Raw genomic sequence first — 18756 nt, 5'->3', positions numbered from 1 at the left:
ACCAGCTTGCAATTTGCACTGGAAGGAAGTAGAAGCCGCTGTGGGGATCCATAGCCCCAACAAAAGAGCTGGGACTGTCTGGATTTGGGGTCCAACTCTGTCACAGTTTGCCTATGTGACCTAGGACACAGATATAAACTAGTTAGTGACAGAGCTTGTAAGACATATTTGCTAGAAGCCCTAGCATGGGCCCCCGTGTGTTTTAAAGACATAGAAACTCAGGAAGGTGTAGGCAAACAATGCAGAGTTTGCTGTCTCTTAATCTGAGAGGGTCTAATGCTCTCATCCTACTCTCAGAATAGCCCAAAACCCTGAAACACCGAGAACTATTTAATCTGAGTCATCGACTATTCCATGTGGGAATCTGTGCAGCACCCTCTGGTGGGTTATTCCATCTCATAATTACCCCCAGTGGGAGAGGTTATCACTTGGTGAGTCACTCAGACAGAAAATCACCTGATCCAATAGGGTAATTGTCTTCTAAGTCCCACTTGGGAAGGGTGGGGACCTTCCCACCCCCACCCAACACCAAGTTGCATAAAAACATTTGAACAAAGAGAAGGCGTTCAAATTGATTCTTGTTAGGGAGTCATTTCCATAGTATTAAATCTCTGATTTAAGTTCCTAACATCCACAAGCAACTCCCCAGCCTCTGGAACCCCCAAAATGTGAATTCCCTTTTGTCCCTGCTCTTTTCAGACAGAAAAATCAAATAACAATGATTTGTTAAAGCAAATGAAAGCAAAAGCTCGGTGAGCACTATCCAAACACCCAGATGGGGCTGAGACTGGATCTGTTGCATATGGAAATTGATCCTGCCGTGCAGACAGCAGGCAAATCATTTATTAATAACTTCCGGTTCCACCTTAATGAAGTGGGTCCAGTCATTGATGTTTCAATAATTACTTGGTGCATTTTTAATAAAGATGATAGGAAGCAAGTAACATTTCTGAATCGGATTCTTTCTACTTTTGCAAAGAAATTTCCTTGAGCTAGGAAAGAATTTGGTCCCAGGAAGAATAAGGAATGAGACCCCACTGCAAAAAGAGTTTCATGCTTTGGCATAAGTGAAAACTCAACAGGTAGACTTGATACCTTCAAAACTGCATCGTTTTTTCTAAAAATTCCTTATTTCTATTTTAATTTGATTTTTGCTGCTTCCCCTTCCTTTACTGGGCCCATGCTGACAGCAAGGGGTAATAGAGGGATACTAAAACCTCTGTGGCCTCTTCTAAAGTTTCTTTGGAATATATGCACAGTTTTTTTTTTTTTTAGAAAATTAAAGAATATATGCACAGTTAAATATATGTGCATTTTTACTATTGGATCTAATAGTAGGAGATTTAAACCAATATGTGATTTCTGTTTTCAAATGAGTTTAAAATATACATAAAATATATGTAAGCATCCTAGATTAGACTTATGTGGATTTTTTTCGTTTTCTCTCTTTTTTTTTTCCTTCTATTTCCTGAGAATCGGCCCTTTCATTTACATAGAAATGCTCCAGTGTTTAGATAATTGCTACTTATCTCATTAGCTACAAACATAACATTAAAGGCTCTGCGAGAACCATGAAGAAATGGGCCACTTGCCGCTGCGTTGTATAAACAGAGTGCCTTATTTATATTGGATCATCTGCCTCACTCCCAACAGGATGAGGTGATATGTGTTGTTGCCCAGCACATAAGAAAAGATATCAATTAGGAATTGTTACCAAGTTGTTGGAGCCTTATCCCTTACCTTTGGGAATATGTACAAGATGCAAACTTCCTTTGATGGATTCCTTTCTCACTGGAATCAGAACCTGAAAAGGGGAAGTAACAATTGCAGAGCTAATCTGTCGCAAAGAGATCAACCCTGATGAGGGCAGTGCATAGAATCTAAAGCACCTGCTCAGCCCTTTCTCCCACAGGGACGATCAGCCTCTCACGGGTATGACGATGACGCGGTGTGTGTGTTCCAGACGCCCATCCATCTCTCTGCTAGTTTTGCAAGTTCAGATTTACAGTTGTTCACTCCATGGGTCTAATGATGTCTGTCTGCGTGACATGGGTAGGCAGGGAAGGTCAAGTGGTTATTGGTTCTTTATTGGAATAAATTGATTGAAAGCATTCCAGCAGAGCCCAAAGGAAAAGAGTCACTTATGCCTCTGATAATAAAGCATCTCGAAGGTTCCACTATTCATGAGTGTTGTGATCCTTCAATGCAAAGTGGACAAATTGCTGGCTTTACTGGGCACTTTCTAAACAGCTAGTGCAACACTGTTACCACATGTAGTACCCTCTGAGGAAGAGTAGAAGCAACTCTCAATGGTTTGGTGCCTTTCAAATGCTGCCAGAGCTTTTATTTATACAAAGTAGCTCTTATTGAAGTCATTTTCCTAGTACTTAAGAATATCTTGCAGATACTATGAAACAATACCATGTAAAATGCAGATTTTAAAATTAGCATGTAACAGTCCACAATTAGAACTTTTGACTAAGTCATGCTAGTCTTCCTGCAGGTGTCCCATGCCAAGAGACTTCAGTTTTCTCTATAGATTTGTTCCCTTTGCTGATGGGAGAGTGTTTGTCCTTCTGCTGGCTTACCTGTGTCTGCAGAATCCGAAGGTCCAGCAGGCAGCAATTTGAATATGCTAAAAGGGTGTTTGGAAAGGAATTCGGTTCCACTTCCGCCTTCCTTTCCCTACCTCCCTGTCACAGCTAACACTCCCTCCCTTTTGGCATCTGTCACACCTAGAGTCACAGAGTAGACAGATGGTGAGACAGACAGTACTGGTCAGGGAAGTGGGGTTCCGGGTGGACCCCAACTCGCCACCCACCTATGTCCCACACCGACAAGAGTGGCCTCTGAGGTCATGCTCCAATGCTGTCCCCTCTGGTTCCAGATAAGATTGAAGATGAGCTGGAGATGACCATGGTGTGCCACCGGCCTGAAGGACTGGAGCAGCTCGAGGCCCAGACCAACTTCACTAAGAGGGAGCTGCAAGTGCTCTACCGAGGCTTCAAAAACGTAAGATGGGGCAGGCACACGGGCTCTGCGTGGGTGAATCCTCCCGATGTAATGGGAGCCCCCAAGGGAGTGTCCCAGATTTGTGGTTGTGCAAGGGAGGCCACCAGGGCAAAGGGGGCACAAGATCAGCTCCAGGTGAGGGCAGTCAGCTGGTGGCACAGAAACTCCACAAGGTGGCGCCACCATGGGAGACTGCCCTGGCCTGAGCCAGCCTTGGCTGCAGGTATTCACACCCTCATCTTGGTGCAATTGAGCTCGCTCACTTAGCTAATCAAGCTCACACGGGCTGAATGTCCCTGTATTCGTGGACCATGAAATACAGACTGATAGTGGGACCAGACACCCCTCTCCTCTTGCTGGAACCTCTTCCTGTGAGCTACACAGGAAGCCAAGGGGTAATTGGGGGTGGAGTCAGGGGCAGGGAGTTAGTAGTAGCTACATTAATACATCCTGCCATCTCGGGGAAGTAAGTATCAAGAGTTCTCAGGGGCCATCCTGGATACTGGTTTTATTTTATTTTTCTTTTTTAAGCTTAAATCTCAATGCAAACTTTTTCCCAAATCCTGGGATGGATTGGGTTAGAGGGAGGTGCTCCTGTCACCCTCCTCCAGGTGCAGCCTACAGGCAGAACTTGGTCAATTCCAAACTGACCACAGTCTCAGTGTTCCCAAGGCTGTTAGGGATTCACATACCTCCTGAAGGTATCTGACAATCCTGGGGCACCTCCCCTCCTACTGAGCTCTGGTTGTGCCTGTCCTATACCTGGCTTGCTGCCCTTGGGCCTCTTCCTTGCGATCTTGACGAGGCAGCTGGATGGCAGCAGATGGCACAGTGTCCAGAACAGAGGGGAATCAACATGGGTTGGCATCGACCGTGGTTCCATGCCACATCATACGTTAAGTTTACAGTTCTCAAATATGTCAATGAAGTTGACATGAAAATAGGTTGGAAATCATAATCTTGAACTTATGTATTATTATATTAATATTGTAATTATTATGTTCTGATTTTAATATTATATGATAGAGCATACACTATGTTAAGTTTTTATAGGTGGTCCACGTCGAGACGATGGGTTAAACTGCCCAACAACCTTCTTGGCCCCCTTTCTACAGGTCAAGATGTTGGGGATCAGAGACTGACATGACCCTAGTCACAAAGCTTAGAAATGCTTTAACCAGGATCCAAAACCAGATTGTTTAACCCTGAAGCCCCATTCTTTCCCCTGTGTGGCGTCCATTCTCAGATGACATCTCATCATTTTGCAAAACAGGTTTGGTCCTAAGGTGGGATCACGTCCCAGACACCCACCTTAGAGACACAGAAATGCATGGGTGCTGTGCAGGGCTGCCCACCAGGGATCAGAGGAACCTGGACCCCAAGGGTGGGTCCAGGCTCCTCTCCTGGGGTGGACCCCCAGACATGTCCCACTGACTCTCTCCCTTCACCCAGGAGTGCCCCAGTGGCGTGGTCAATGAAGAGACCTTCAAGCAGATCTATGCCCAGTTCTTTCCTCATGGAGGTGAGTCTGACCTTGACGAAGGCCCTCTCTAGTAGGCACCGTCCCTTCCTCCAAGTCCACCCTCCTTTCCTGTCCCCTCCTTATTAAAGCTGTGGGGTTCTATAAAGCATTAACAGAAAAGAGCGCTAAAAGGACCCATTCCAGGAGGGGAGGGAGGTGGGTGGTGTCCCTCAGAGGTCTCCTGGCAGCTCTGGAAAGCAGGTATTGTGACCCCAGAAGGAACAAGCGAGTTTCAGAGACCCTGGGCATGTTACCAGGACCACACTCTAGTGCATGACAGACAGGGGGATCCCAGAAGTGCCTGGGGCCAAGCTTTCCACACCGGCTCCTCCATGGGGCCAGACTCTTTTTGAGACCAGCCAGAAATTTGGGAAAGAACTTTAGCAACTGCTAGAGACTATAAAATAGACGAGTCCACCAAGATACGGACAGCTCGAAGTCATGCTTGTGAAGCTGCATAGCAAGGGTACTGGACCCCCAGCACCTGCTCCATCACCTACCTGATCCTTAGGGACAGCTCTGGCCCCAGAGACCTAGGGCCACATTAGTGGCCCCTCCTGAGACTTCTGTGTGTCATATGCCACCTTGCATTCTGTCCCCAGGAGCCATCTCCTGCAGAATCCTGTCCCTGGATCTAGACAATACAGAGATCCAAGTCCCAAACACGTTACAGACCCTGCTGATCATGGGCCTCCTCAGCAGCAGACGGTGCCTCCATAGGTGCCCAGCACAGGCCCCAACCCAAGTTGAGGGAAAGTAGCTTTGTCTCACGCAGGCCCCAGAACCGGTTTCTTGAGCTCTGTTGAGCTGTCTTTGTCAGGTTTCGCTGGGTAGCAGGTGGGGCTCTAGTTTAACATACTTCTTCAAAAATGTCAAGATATAGGTCTTACTACATGGGTGTCCAGAGATGGGAAAGGGAAGCTCAGAGAGGTTGCTTTGGATGCCTCCAGACACACAGCTCTGTTGTAACAGAGCTGCCACCCAAGCCAGGTCTCTGCTCCTGAGCAAAGGCTCATTCTGTAGCACCACATGGCTGCTCAGACCCTCACACAGTCGCCAGCCAGCCAGCCAGCCAGCCACCAGAAGCTACATGCACAGGGAGGCTGGAGTCATCTCGAGATGGATAGAGGTGGAGCAAGGGCATGTCCCACTGCTTACTAGAACTACCCACCTGAACCCCAGGGTTTGAGCCAGTGGGCTTCAGCCTACCAGTCTCTCCTTTCGGTCGCCCTCTCCTTCTGGCCAAAACCCTGCCTCTGTGTTTAAAGCCCCCTCCCCCATGTGGAGCCTCAGCTCCTCACCTGCTCCCTCTCTGCCTGCAGACGCCAGCACCTACGCCCATTACCTCTTCAACGCCTTCGACACCACCCAAGCGGGCTCCGTGAAGTTCGAGGTATGCTAGTCTCCTGGGTACACTCTGGGAGTCCCCTGCTTCCTGTTGCCTCTCCCTCTAAGTCACAGGGTCCTGGGGGGAATGGGTCAGATCAGAAAGCTCTCAGTCAAGACAAAGAAACTTTATCCATGTGATGAACATTTCCTAAAGAGAGAGAGAAGCAACTCTCCCCACTCTCCAGGTTTTCGGGGACTTGGGGTCTGAGCCCGACAAGTTTAAGAGTTCACTTGTCCGCTGACCAGGGCCACCTCTGGACTCAGCGTTGTGCATTGGTCATCTCGTGGAATCCTCACGATACCCCTTCAGGGCTGGGCTGAGTTGCTTCCTGTCATTTTCCTGATGAGGAAAGTAAGGCAAAGACAGGCTGAGCAGCTCTGCCAAGGTCGGAGAGCTAGTAAGTGGCGGAGGCGGGCGGGAACATGGGCAGCCATAGTCCCCGTCCAGAGTCCCCGCCGGGAGCTGCTAGAGCATGACAAGCACAGGATTGCAAAACTGGGGTCAGTCTGGAATGGAGGTGGCCTTACTTAACTGCCTGGGGGTGACTCACAATGCAGAACTCCGTTCTCCCCCAAGGGGCACCTTCCTCACAGCGGGCAGCGTGGGCAGTGCCCAGAGAGAGCTCCTCAGCCAGCTTGGCCATAACCTTTGGGCACACCAGACGTGGAGGGAGAGACGTCATTCTATAAAAGCCCCACAGAGTCTGACCCACAGAGCCAGCTAGCTGCCCACCCAGCAACTTGGTGGCTCACCCACTCCTGTCTCTTCTGCTTCAGGACTTTGTAACTGCTCTGTCGATTTTACTGAGAGGAACTGTCCATGAGAAACTAAGGTGGACATTTAATTTGTATGACATCAATAAAGATGGATACATAAACAAAGAGGTAAGTGAGCTGAGAGCAGGGGCTGACGGGGACAATGGAGGTGCCAAGAGACTAGGAAGCAACTCCCAGACATGAGGATAAAATTATCTGAATGACGCGGCAGATCCACTTTGGGGCCATAGAAAATGAGCTGGTCCCAGAAAAATGAACAAGGCGCCTTTGACTATCCCCACTGCTGGCCCTGCCCTGTTCCCAGGTGCTGGAGAAAGGATTCGGCAGCCTCCGTGTCCTGGGCCACACAGATTCAGTGCACACCACCCACGATTTGTTTTAGTGAAGGCCTCCTCCTCATAGGGGACCTGCATTTTAGCCAGTTAGCAGCCACACGTTAGAGCCCAAAGCTGAAATGGTGGGATGACAGGCAGTTCTTAAAGAGAAAAGAGGTTTATAAAGTAGAGGGAACTACCATGGGATCGCCCCAGCACAGCCTCACCTAAATAAAGCCAGAGAAAGGAAGAAGGGAGGTGTCGCTGTCTTTAAAGAAATCATGCCAATCAATCTTGGAATCATTGATTGGCACTTAAAGCCTCAATACACATTCAGCTGATGAGATGCTCACAGGCCTGTCTCAAAACTCACTGTGATTGATGTCTGCTTGAGTTGAGCATCCGAGGCATCCCATTTGCTGAGCTCCTATGTGCCAGGCATGGTGCCCAGAGGTTGGACATCCTCTCTGACCTTCACCTCAGCCCTGCCAGGTTCTCTTGGTATGGAGAGAACACTGATGCTCAGAAGGTTTCCTTAACTTCATTCCTCATTCATTCTGTCTCGTGCTGCTCAACACCTGTGTGAGGGTTCCCAGGTGTTCTAGGTGCTGGAGAGAAAGAGGCAAACCATCAGACCCGGCTTGCTCCCACAGAGCAGCATGGAGGAAGGACAGTAAACAGGCCTAATGCAGACAGATAGGTAGATGTCTTAGCAGGGACGGTCGCAAAGGCGACTAAGATGGTGTTGCCACACTGGTGCCAGATATGCAAAAGCCAGGAAAAGTGTTCCTGCAAAAGGAACAGCCACTTGAGAGGCTCTGAGGCAAGACAGAGCTCCTTGGAAGACACCTTTAGGGAAGTAGAATTGCAGGGCCAGGGTGCAGCTCAGGAGTGGAGCATGTACCTCATGCTTGAGGCCCAGGGATGGGTCCTCAGCACTGAAAAGGTAGGGGGCAAATGGAAATGCAAGCCAGAGACTTGGAGAAAAGGCTTTTAAGTTCTATACCTTGCAAAAGGTTGGTGTCCAAAATATAAAATGAATGTTTATAATTCAATAAGAAGATAACTCAATTAAAAGTAGGTAAAAGAGCTAAACAGATACTTCAGAAAGGGAGATAAGTGAATGGCCAATAAGCCCATGAAATATTTCTCCATATCTCTGGCCTTCAAAAAATGCAAATTATAACTGTAACAAAATATAATTATACACCCAGCAGAATGGCTGCCATGAAAAAGGCCACTTGCTGGAAGGATGTGGAGCAATAGAAACTCATGCAGGCTGGTGGGATGTAAGATGACACAGACACGTAGAAAATGTCTCAACATCTTTGATAAAGTTCAACATGCGATTAACATAGGATCCAGAAAACCCACCTTCAGGGATTTACTCAAAATATGTAAAAAAAAATATGTAATTCCATAAGCAGAGCTGTTCATAGCAGCTTTCTTCATAATAGCCCCCAAACAGAAAACAACCCAAATAATGTCTGCTAACTGGACAATGGATAAACACATTGTGGTGTGTCCATGCAATGGGTTACCACTCGACAGTAAGAGGAAATACATGATGTTGCCAGCGTCAGTGGCCCTGAGTCCCATGAACCACACCTTCAGTGGATGAAGACAATTCAGTTATACTGCATGCTTCCATTTATCTGAAATTCTAGAAAATGCAAGTGATTCCATAGTGACATAAATTTTACCAGTGGTTGTCTGGTGCCAGAGGTTGACAGATACTGCAAAGGGACATGAAAGTACTCCATATCTTGTGTGTGTGGCAGTGACATGGGTGTATGCATTTTTCAAAACTCATCTAAGGGTACACTTTATATGGATTAATCCGTTGTAAGAACATTATGCCTCAATAAGTTTGACTTATTTTTTTTTAAGTGTACTATAAGGCGGAAGTACCTAGGGCTAGGCATAGAAAGTGCTCAAAAAAATGTGTTGAACGAAAAAGAAAGTCCCATCAAGCAGAAAAGAAAACAAGAGTCCAATATCACTCAAAATATAGACCACAAATTCCAAATGAAATGAATCCTAGTACTCTAAAGAAATGCATATGACTAGGATGAGGTTTATTGCAGGAATAATTCAATAGTAGAGAAAGTCTGTTAAATAATTCATCGTATCAATATATCAGAAGATTAAATGATATGATGTTAAAATCACATTCGATAAAATTTACCATCTATTCTTGATATTTTTTAAGAACTGCTAATAAATTAGGAGTAAAATACTTCTTCAGCATAAATACCCCAGCATGATACCCAGTTTCATATTTCATAGTGACACTAGAGGTTCCCAGTTATAGCAAGAATGAGACAAGAGTACACACAGCTCACCCACACTGTTACTTAACATTCTCTAAAAGTTCTTCAAGTATGATAAGTCAGAGAAAGAAATGAAACATAAATACAGGAGGTTGCAATATCCTTTATTAATGATACTATGTTCTATCTGGAAAACAAAGACAAGAAAATCAACTTAAAATAATAGAACTTAAAGTTATATACATATATATATCAAAAAGACGTTGGTTGATCAGTTATAACTAACAGAAAACTGTAACAAAGATATTATAATACAATAGTAAAATGTAAAGCACATAGGTATTTTTCAATATCCATAATTTAGATGATAAAAGGTTTGGGGGGAAATACAAAAAGGAAAACGTGAATAAGTAGAGAGACACGCCATTTTCTGAAGGCGAGTATGTTATAAAGACAGTAATATTGTAAAGATAGCAATTATTCTCTAATTAACTAAATTTATTTTACTCCTACTCAGAATGAAAGTGCTATTTGGGGAGGAAAATGTGCACAGTCGTTATAGAGTCACATTGGAAAAGTAATCAGATGAGAATAGCAAAGATAATTTTCGAAAAGAAAAATGGTGGCACTGACTCTACCAGATAATTACAGAGCTAAAGCTTTATAACAGGTGCAATGAGGGGAAGTGGGTCAGTGGGCAGAAGAGAACACCAGGTACAAGTGAGAGCTGGGTTTAGGATAAAGGGAAAGAATAAAATGATGACTGATAATTAAATTATTCTGGGGAAACTGGTTAGCTACTTTGACAATAAACATTCCCACTTACACATCCAAATTAATCATAGATATATAAAGTTGATTTTGAACTCTCAAAGAACTAGAAGTCATACACAGACACCTGACCTTGAATGAAAAACACATAAAGTCAAAGTTAGAAGTAATAAAAGAAAACTATTGATAGTTTCACTCTACAAGTCTTTTTCATTCTGTACATCGTAAATCATCATAAACAAAGTTGAAAAGCAAATGACAGACTAGCTAAAATATTTACAACCTGTAATCCTAGAAAGGGCTGATATTTCTAGCTAGTCATCTTAACAAAAGCAAGGGTATCTCCCGTGCTTACCTTTGCATTTCCTTGAAGCAGTATTGAATATGTGGTAGATTTTTTTAAATATCTCTTATGTAAATTAGCAATTTTCAAAGTATAGAAAGAGCTCTCACCGTCCAATCAGAAATAGATAACACAATGAGTAAAATAACTGAACAAAGTTCACAGGAAATGACGTGAAAAATAATGAATGCCTAATGTTAAAAATCTCACCAAGAAAGTGAAGCCTATTACAACAATGAAATGCTATTTGTCTCTCAAGTTGCAAAGATGGCCTGAAAATTTGTATGCTATTACATTTTTAACTCAGAAAGTAGGATGCATGGTGTTCTCTCAATACCCCAAGAACCAGTGTCCTTGGAGAAGTGGTTGGTCCCCGGATTGACAGAGAGAAAATACGAGACAATCCTGGATCCCGGAAGGGACATGTAGAAAGGCTACTGGAGTCATTGAGGCAATTTAAGCAGCAAAATGAAAAATGATGATGATGGGTTATCACCAACAAAATGTAGTAAAAAAAAATGTAGTGAATATGTAGTAAATATCCATCAGTCCATACTGATACAAATAAAAAATCAAACATACACATAAAATGGGGAGAATTCCGTTTAATTAATGAACACAGAAGGAGTAAAGGGAGTACAGAATCAGATTAGACAAACATCACAAAGGTAACTTTTGTGGGCAAGATCCACAGACAGACACTGAAACCAGAGGAGAAGCCACCACCTCAATCAAGCACTTGAGGCCAACATCGCCAGCAATGAGACACCAAGACATAGAGCACTGCTTCTGACCATAAGAAAACCAGGTTCCAAATCAAGACACTTTGCCAACTAATTGACCAGTGTTTACATCGACAGTGCCCAGTCCTGAGGAGACTCAGGACACACAACTAGATGCAGTGGGGGATCCACAAATAGAAAGAAGACCTGGGAGACCTGAGGCAATTTGAATAAGCTCCACAATTTAGGTCATAGCACTATAGTGGGTTAATCTTCTAGTTTTGATCATTTTCCTCGGGTTGGACAAGTTCCTATATTAAGGAATATATACATGAACTCTCTGTATTATTTTTGTAACTCTTCTGTAAATCTAAAATCATTAATAACAATTTTTTTTTTTTTTAGAAAAACTCAAGTGCCCTATCAATAATCCTGACGCTTGGTTCCTTTTTCTTCATTTAAAACAGCCACAGAACCTGTGAGGGTTTTTAAATCTCTAAGCCAGAACATTAGCTTCTTTGAAATTCGGAATAATATTTCAGCTTCCCCAGCCTGTGCATGGGGACTCCCACGTGTCACCCCCAATTGAGGACGATACCCAGCTGACTACCCGGGAGCTTCTGCGGTCAGGGAGAGCGGCCTTTGGTCTCCTCTCCAGGAGGAGCCTGCCGGGTGACAGCCCCTCCGTTTGCTGTTGACTCCTTCTCATCTAGTTAATTAAGCACAGGGGGAACCAGGACCCCAAACCCTGTCACCTCAGAAGAGCCTGACCTCGGGGTCCCCACCCGTGTGCTTTCCTGTCCCCTCTCCAGGAGATGATGGACATTGTCAAAGCCATCTATGACATGATGGGGAAGTACACGTATCCTGTGCTCAAAGAGGACACGCCCAGGCAGCACGTGGACGTCTTCTTCCAGGTGGGTGCCATGCGCCACCCACCCGCTAAGGTTGGTCGCCCGAGCATCTGAGTACAGGGCCTGTGTCCAGTCCTGTGTGTGGCCCTGCGGGGAACAGGAAGGAACCCTAAGATGTATTGGCCTCGAGGAGCCCCTTCCCCTGTGAAGCACAGGCTGCAGAAGAGAACATGAAAGTGTATTAATGGATTAATTAATAGATTAATTCCAAGTGGAACAGTACAGTCTAGAGTCTATAAAATGCTCAGAGCGTCTGAGTGAACCAAGAACTGTCTGATCGCTTGCGGTGCTGACCACTTGTGTCTGAGGGGTAGGGGGATTAAAACTAGGTGGGTCAGACTGTGATACCTCTAAATGGAAGTGCCTTGCTCTAGTACAGGAGGGGGAGGGAAGGGGAGCGGGGATAGTAGGGGATAGGAAAGGTAGCAGAATACAACAGTCACTAATATGGCATTATGTAAAAATGTGGATGTGTAACCGATGTGATTATGCAACTTGTATTTGGGGTAAAAATGGGAGTTCATAACCCACTTGAATCAAATGTATGAAAGATGATATGTCATGAGCTTTGTGATGTTTTGAACAACCAATAAAAAAAGGAGGGGGACACTGTTGACCTTTGAGAAAGCAAGTGGCATCATCCTAGTGGCATTTGGGTAAAAATATTCATCTAGCAGTGGAGTAACCTCAGAGCGCACTCCAGTCCACTTTGCAGATGGGGAAGTGGAAGCTCCCCCAGCCAGCAACAGAAACGGAACTGGAACCTCTTGTGTCCAGTGTTCTTCCTGCCAGGGGACAAGCTAGTGGCTTCCCTGTGCTAGGGTTGGAAATGTTTGGAGTGTACCCCCAAAGGCTCACATGTGGGAGGCTTTATCCTCAGTGTGGAGGTTGAAGGTGATGGGACCTATAAAAGGTGGGACCTACTGGAAGGTCATTAGACCCCTGGACATTGCCTCAGAATGGATTAAAGCTGTAGTTCTCATGAGAGCCAGTTGTTATAAAAAGAGCAAGACTCTCTCCCCCACAGTCTGGCTTCCTCTCTCTCCATGTGATCTCTTCCACATGGGCTCCCACCATTGCAATGCCATCCTCCACGAGACCCTCACTAGAGCCAAGCCGAACCAGTGCCATGATCTTGAACCCCCAGAAATGTGAGCTGAATAAGCCTCTTTTCTTCTAAAGCACCCAACCTCAGGTATTTTGTTATAGCAACAGAAAACAGACTGATACAACACATTAGGATGTCAGCAGAAAAAAAATCGATGTCTGGAACCAGTCTTTTGATTTAAAGAAACTCACCAAGATCAAAGTGTTATAACCAGGGCCCAAATGGAGTTGCCTGTCTGGTGAGAAACTTTGAAGGTGAGCTTTGCAATGCAGATTGTCAGGTTCTTTAATGTGCTTCCTGTCATATCTTTCAGAAAATGGACAAAAATAAAGACGGCATCGTGACTTTAGACGAGTTTCTTGAGTCCTGTCAGGAGGTAAGGAGAGACCTCAGGCCACAATACCCCTAAATCTGGGAAAGGAGACCTGGGCTTGGGTACCTGAAGAAAAGAATGAGAAGCCTGCACATTCCTCCATTGAGAGCCAACAATAGCCACTCACAAGTTCAGGGATCCCTGGCCTGTGGCTGGTTTGGCTAAGAGTAGGACTGAGCAGACAGCCCAAAGGCAGGTTCTGGGGGGTGAAAACCCAGAGGGGACCTCTGTGAGTGGACAACACTGCCATTTCTCAACCTGCCTCTAGCTTCATGCCCTGTTCCCCAGGCTACAAGGGAAAAACCCACTCTGATTCTCAAACCGTGGTGTGCATAAAACTCCCTGCGGTGGTTGTGAATGTGCATATTACACGCCTTGACTATAGATCTGGGCTGGGTCTAGGAACTGTCCTACAAATGCCCTGGACCAGCGTGGCCAGAACTTTAAAGTTCAGCCAACCTCCTTGACCATCTTGCTAAAGTGCAGACTCCACCTCCCAAGGTCTGGGGCGGGGCCTGAGAGGGCACACCCTCCCAGCTAACCCAGGTGTTGCTGGTCCTTGGACCAAACTTCAACCAAGTCTAATGAACAGTCTAGCCCCAGAGCCTCCTCCAGAGACTGAAGTGGAAATAATTTCTTCATCTACTTTTGAGGAATACACTTATACCTCTTGCACCTTATTTTAGGAAGGTACACAGTTAACTATGAACTCTACCAAAGAACCGAAATGTGAGAAAGCGGAGGAGTTATTGACACATACTGAGCACCTACCACGTTCCAGGTGCATTACATAAACTTTACAATAACCCTGTGAAGTAGCTGTCCTGCGTACAGGGGGACGTTCTAAATATTTAACAACTAGAACAGACTGAACATTGACCCCTTGTAATGTACCTTGACCAGCGCCCTAGAGGAGCCCTGCAAAGTTTACATTAGACCTTTAGTTGATGGGTCTTTGGGTGGTCCAGGGGTCCTGGGAAAGTTGTTGGGAAGCCAGAAGGAAAGATCCTGGAGTCAAAGGGGAGGCCCAGGCCAGCAGGTACTTATCAGTAGGGTCAGAAATGTCTTAACATTTAACCATTATGCACCAACTGAAAAGCAATGTTGATCATTTATTTTCAAGAAGAGAAAACTGAGGCCTTACAAGGTTAAGAAATGTGACTCAAACCACAGTAAGTGATACAGATGGAATTTAAACTCGATCGTTCTAATTTAAATACCATGCCCTACTGAGGTGTATTTTCTTGACTTTGCCTTCTAAGAGTGGCTTTTGAATCATTTTCTTCCAACACAGCAACAGTTTCTATAGCTGTTCATTAAGTAACTCATTTCTTTTTTGCCACCCACGCCATAGGCAGTTATTTCCATCCACCCAATTGTATACATGAAGAAAATGAGGCACTGGGAGATTAAATAACTTGCCCAAGGTCACACAGCTAGGAAGTTCCAGGATTTGAATCCAGGTTGCTTGACTGCCATATGATTAGCTGCCACATAGCAACTTAAAAAGATTTCAGACATTCACAATCAACTTTTTCTCTGTTGATATTTCTCTCTATTATAGGTCTGCTTTCTATTTCATTAATTTGTGTTCTAATTTCTTCCTTCTTCTTTCTTAGTTTCCATTTTCTAGGGTTTGAGGTTTTCCCAGTTTTTTTGAGATGAAAGTTTACATCCTTGGTTTGTAATAATTCTTTTCTAATATTTATATTAGGGATAAATTTCCTTCTGAATATTACTTTAGTTGAGTAATGCTTTAGATGCCACAAATTTTGAAATGTCATATTTTCAGTACATTGTAATTCAAAATATTTTCTCTGATGCATAGATTTAGCAGTGTGTTCCTTGATATACAAATATTTGAAGACTTTCTGCATTTGATACTTACACCTTAGAAAATATGTGTTAGAAAAAATGTAAAATATAGACACTCAATAACAAAACCAATAAAGCCAGGAGTTCTCTCCTTGAAAAAAAAAACTAATAAAATTGACAAATGCTAAGACTGAATAAAAAGAGAGAAAACTCAAATTGTCAATATCAGGAAAAAAAAAAACAATAACATCACCCTACAGGTTTCATAGACATTAAAAAGATAATAGTTCATTATCCAGTAAGTTTGACATGAACTCCTTCAATCCAGACATGGTGGTGCAAGCCTATAATCCCAGAGGCTCAGGAGGCTGAAGCAGGAGGATTTTGAGTTCAAAGCCAGCCTCAGCAACTTATCAAGGCCCTAAGCAACTCAGCAAAACCCTGTCTATAATAAAATGCAAAAAAAAAAGAAAAGGGCTGGGGATATGGCTCATGGTTAAGTGGTTAAATGCCCCTAAGTTCAATTCCCAGTACCAAAAAAAAAAAAAAAAAATCCTTGTAAAACTCAACTTATTAAAGCTAATACAAAAAGAAATAGAAAATCTAAATAGTCCTATGTCTGTTAAAGACACTGAATCATGGGGCTGGGCTGTGGCTCAGTGGGTAGAGCGCTTGCTTGGCATGTGTGTGGCACTGGGTTCGAGTCTCAGCACTGCATAAATGAATAAAATAAAGGCCCATCAACATCTAAAAAATACATATTTTTTAAAAAGACACTGAATCATAATTTAAAACTTTCCCCCAAGGAGAATGTCAGACTTAGATAGCTCTACTTGCATATTCTCCCAAACATGTAAAGAAAAAATGATGCTAATCTCTTCTTTTTATCTTACTTTTCAAAAAAAATTTTTTTAGTTGTAGGTGAACATGATGCTTTTATTTTATTTATGTATTTTTATGTGGTGCTCAGGATGGAACCCAGGGCCTCATACATGCTAGGCAAGTGCTCTGCCACTGAGCTACAACCCCAGCCCCCAAATGATGCTAATCTTGTACAAACTCAGGGAAGAGAGAAAAAGGGGAATCTTTGCAACTTGATTTACGAGGCTATTATAGCCCTCATATGGAAACTTGCAAGGTTGGTTTAACATTCAAGAATCAGTCAATGTAGTTAATCATGTTAGTAGAATAAAGAAGAAAAAAAATGTGATCATCTTCATAGATACAGAAAAAAGCATTTGACTCAGTGCCCGTGTTTCTTAGAGGAAAAAGAAAAGCAAACAAAACGTAGTTTTATTGGATGATGTGGTTTTTTTTCTGAACTCCTCCTTAGTCTAGATGAGGGCTTTTGCCTTGGTTGATCACATTCTAGGACCCTTTCCTTCTTCCTCTCATGCCCTCCTAGAGTGCCTTCTGACAAGAAACCCAGCTGGCCAGAGTTATCCACTTCTCAGCCAGGACCCTGGAGGGTTCTAACCACTTCTCTTCCCCTTCTCCCTTCCCAGGATGACAACATCATGAGATCTCTCCAGCTGTTCCAAAACGTCATGTAACAGGGGACACTCAGCCATTGGCTCTCAGAGACATTGTACTCGACAACCACCTTGGCACCCTGGTCTGCCCTTGTTCTGATTTTACACACCAACTCTTGGGACAGAAACACCTTTTACACTTTGGAAGAATCCCTGCCGAAGACTTTCTAAGATGCCTGGCATCAGTGGCTCAGTCTGATCGCCATCTCTTCCTCTTCCCTCCTCTTGAAAGAGACAAGATGAAATTTGAGTTTGTTTTGGAAGCATGCCCATCTTGTCACACCGCTGCCCCACAGAAGGTCCCTCTGCTTGAGCTTCAACAGTAGTGCACCGTGTTCTGCTTACGTGCCCCTGCCCGCTGCCTCCACATCGAGCAGACCTCGAGGAGTCTGGAAGCCAGAGGACCTCAGCCAAATGCACACCATCCTCTGATGGCCTCCCAAACCAACGTGCCTGTTCCTCTTCCTTTGTGGGAAGAGAGTGTTGTACTGAACAATTAGAGTGGACCGTGTCTAGACAGGGAGAGGCAGCACCTAACTCACGTAGAACAAGATGGAATTCTGAAGCATGGCATCGTCTGATGACCCAAACTCCCACAGCATTCGACTCCAGAGGCAAGGACCAATCATTCTCCCACACAAGCATCTGTGCTAGTTCATGCAAGTCCCCTAACACGCCCAGGGCGGGAGCCGTGGCCCAGTGGTGTGTACCGCCTCTCCAGCCCCTGCTCACGCCCAGCACTGCATGGCCCTCCCAGAAAGCCCAGAATGCCTGCAAATTGCTGTGATTTTATACCATGTTCTAATCAATAAACCGAACTATTTCTTACGCTCTCAATCATTTCTTCCATGACTCCACTGGGCAGGAGGGGTAAGCTCTGACAGGGAAGGTCCATTCATTCACCGGGGCATCCAGTTATTAGCATTTCCTTTGCCAGGCAGAAAAATCTTCATCCCTAGCCCCAAGCCAGCTGAAGCAGCACCCCATTCAAATTAAAATACCATGATCATGTGCAAATGCAGCTTCAGGGGAAGACCCCTCACAACCTCTCCCTCCAACATCATTGCTCTCCCAAGACCCCCTAAGGCAGAAAGCCTGGAGCCCACGTGGTGTGACTATGAGGCGGATATCACTTTCTGCTCAGGGCCTTGAATGCAGGGGTCAATAAGAGGCTTCATCCTACAACCAGAAGATGATCACTTAAGCCAAACGCCATGTATTTTCTTTTTCCCATTTAACATAACATTAAGAGCAGACAGTAGCATTCTAGGAAAGAAAAAAAAAAGCAATTTACTGAAGCCCTATTATGTGCCAGATGCTGCACGAGGGACTTTATGTTCATTACCATATTTCAGGCTCATAGTCTATAGAGCATTCCGGAAGGTAGAGTCCATATGGGGACTTGCCTAAGGTAGCACAGGTGATAAAGATTATGGGGAATTAAACGCTCCCCACTCTCTCCTTGTCCCAAGAAACTGGGGGTGCCTCCCACAAATCTCACTCATCTGTAGTCAGTTCAGACGGGCCTGGGGGTTCTTTGAGCCCCTATAATAGTTGAGGAAACTGGCACGGGGAAGGGGGGATATCTTGGGTGGCCTGGATCCCTAGGAGCAGGCCACCAACACATCTTCTGTATGAATCTGATGGCCACTGGCTGCTGCCCTCCACAGTTGGAGAGCTTGGTAGAACTTCAGCCCCAATGCAGTTTGGGCTTCCTGGGTGCAGCTCCGGGGTACCTGAGGCTGCCAACAAGGGGCTAATGAAACAGATGGTGAAAGGCAGGGAAGGGAGATTAAAAAATAAGCAGAAGTCGAGCCCTGAATGTAGCCGTGCCTCTGACCCTCTCAGACGTGTGCAGGATGCCCACAGAAGGTCCAGGTCAGCACCTTCA

General features: G+C 44.7%; 1 protein-coding gene across 5 annotated transcripts in view; it reads left to right on the top strand.

Moving 5' to 3' along the window:
- The window catches only part of Kcnip1 (potassium voltage-gated channel interacting protein 1), a 193174-nt gene extending 175480 nt beyond the window's left edge, over positions 1–17694 (top strand). For 4 of the 5 annotated variants that reach the window (XM_015492629.2, XM_015492632.2, XM_048815671.1 and 1 more), the window contains 7 exons: positions 2888–3012; positions 4465–4534; positions 5857–5927; positions 6701–6808; positions 11936–12040; positions 13459–13521; positions 16839–17694. In XM_015492629.2, the coding sequence (XP_015348115.1) occupies positions 2888–3012; positions 4465–4534; positions 5857–5927; positions 6701–6808; positions 11936–12040; positions 13459–13521; positions 16839–16886 (590 nt within the window). In that variant the 3' untranslated portion in view covers positions 16887–17694. Of the gene's footprint in view, positions 1–2887; positions 3013–4464; positions 4535–5856; positions 5928–6700; positions 6809–11935; positions 12041–13458; positions 13522–15151; positions 15200–16838 lie in introns of those variants that run through there. The other variant, XM_048815669.1, reaches the window with a different exon arrangement.
- The last annotated feature ends 1062 nt before the right edge of the window (positions 17695–18756 follow it).

Source organism: Marmota marmota, unplaced genomic scaffold (assembly GCF_001458135.2).
Source record: "Marmota marmota marmota unplaced genomic scaffold, marMar, whole genome shotgun sequence".
Taxonomy (NCBI): Eukaryota; Metazoa; Chordata; class Mammalia; order Rodentia; family Sciuridae; genus Marmota; species Marmota marmota.
Note: the sequence above shows the minus strand (reverse complement) of the source record. Positions and strands in the feature narration are given on the sequence as shown.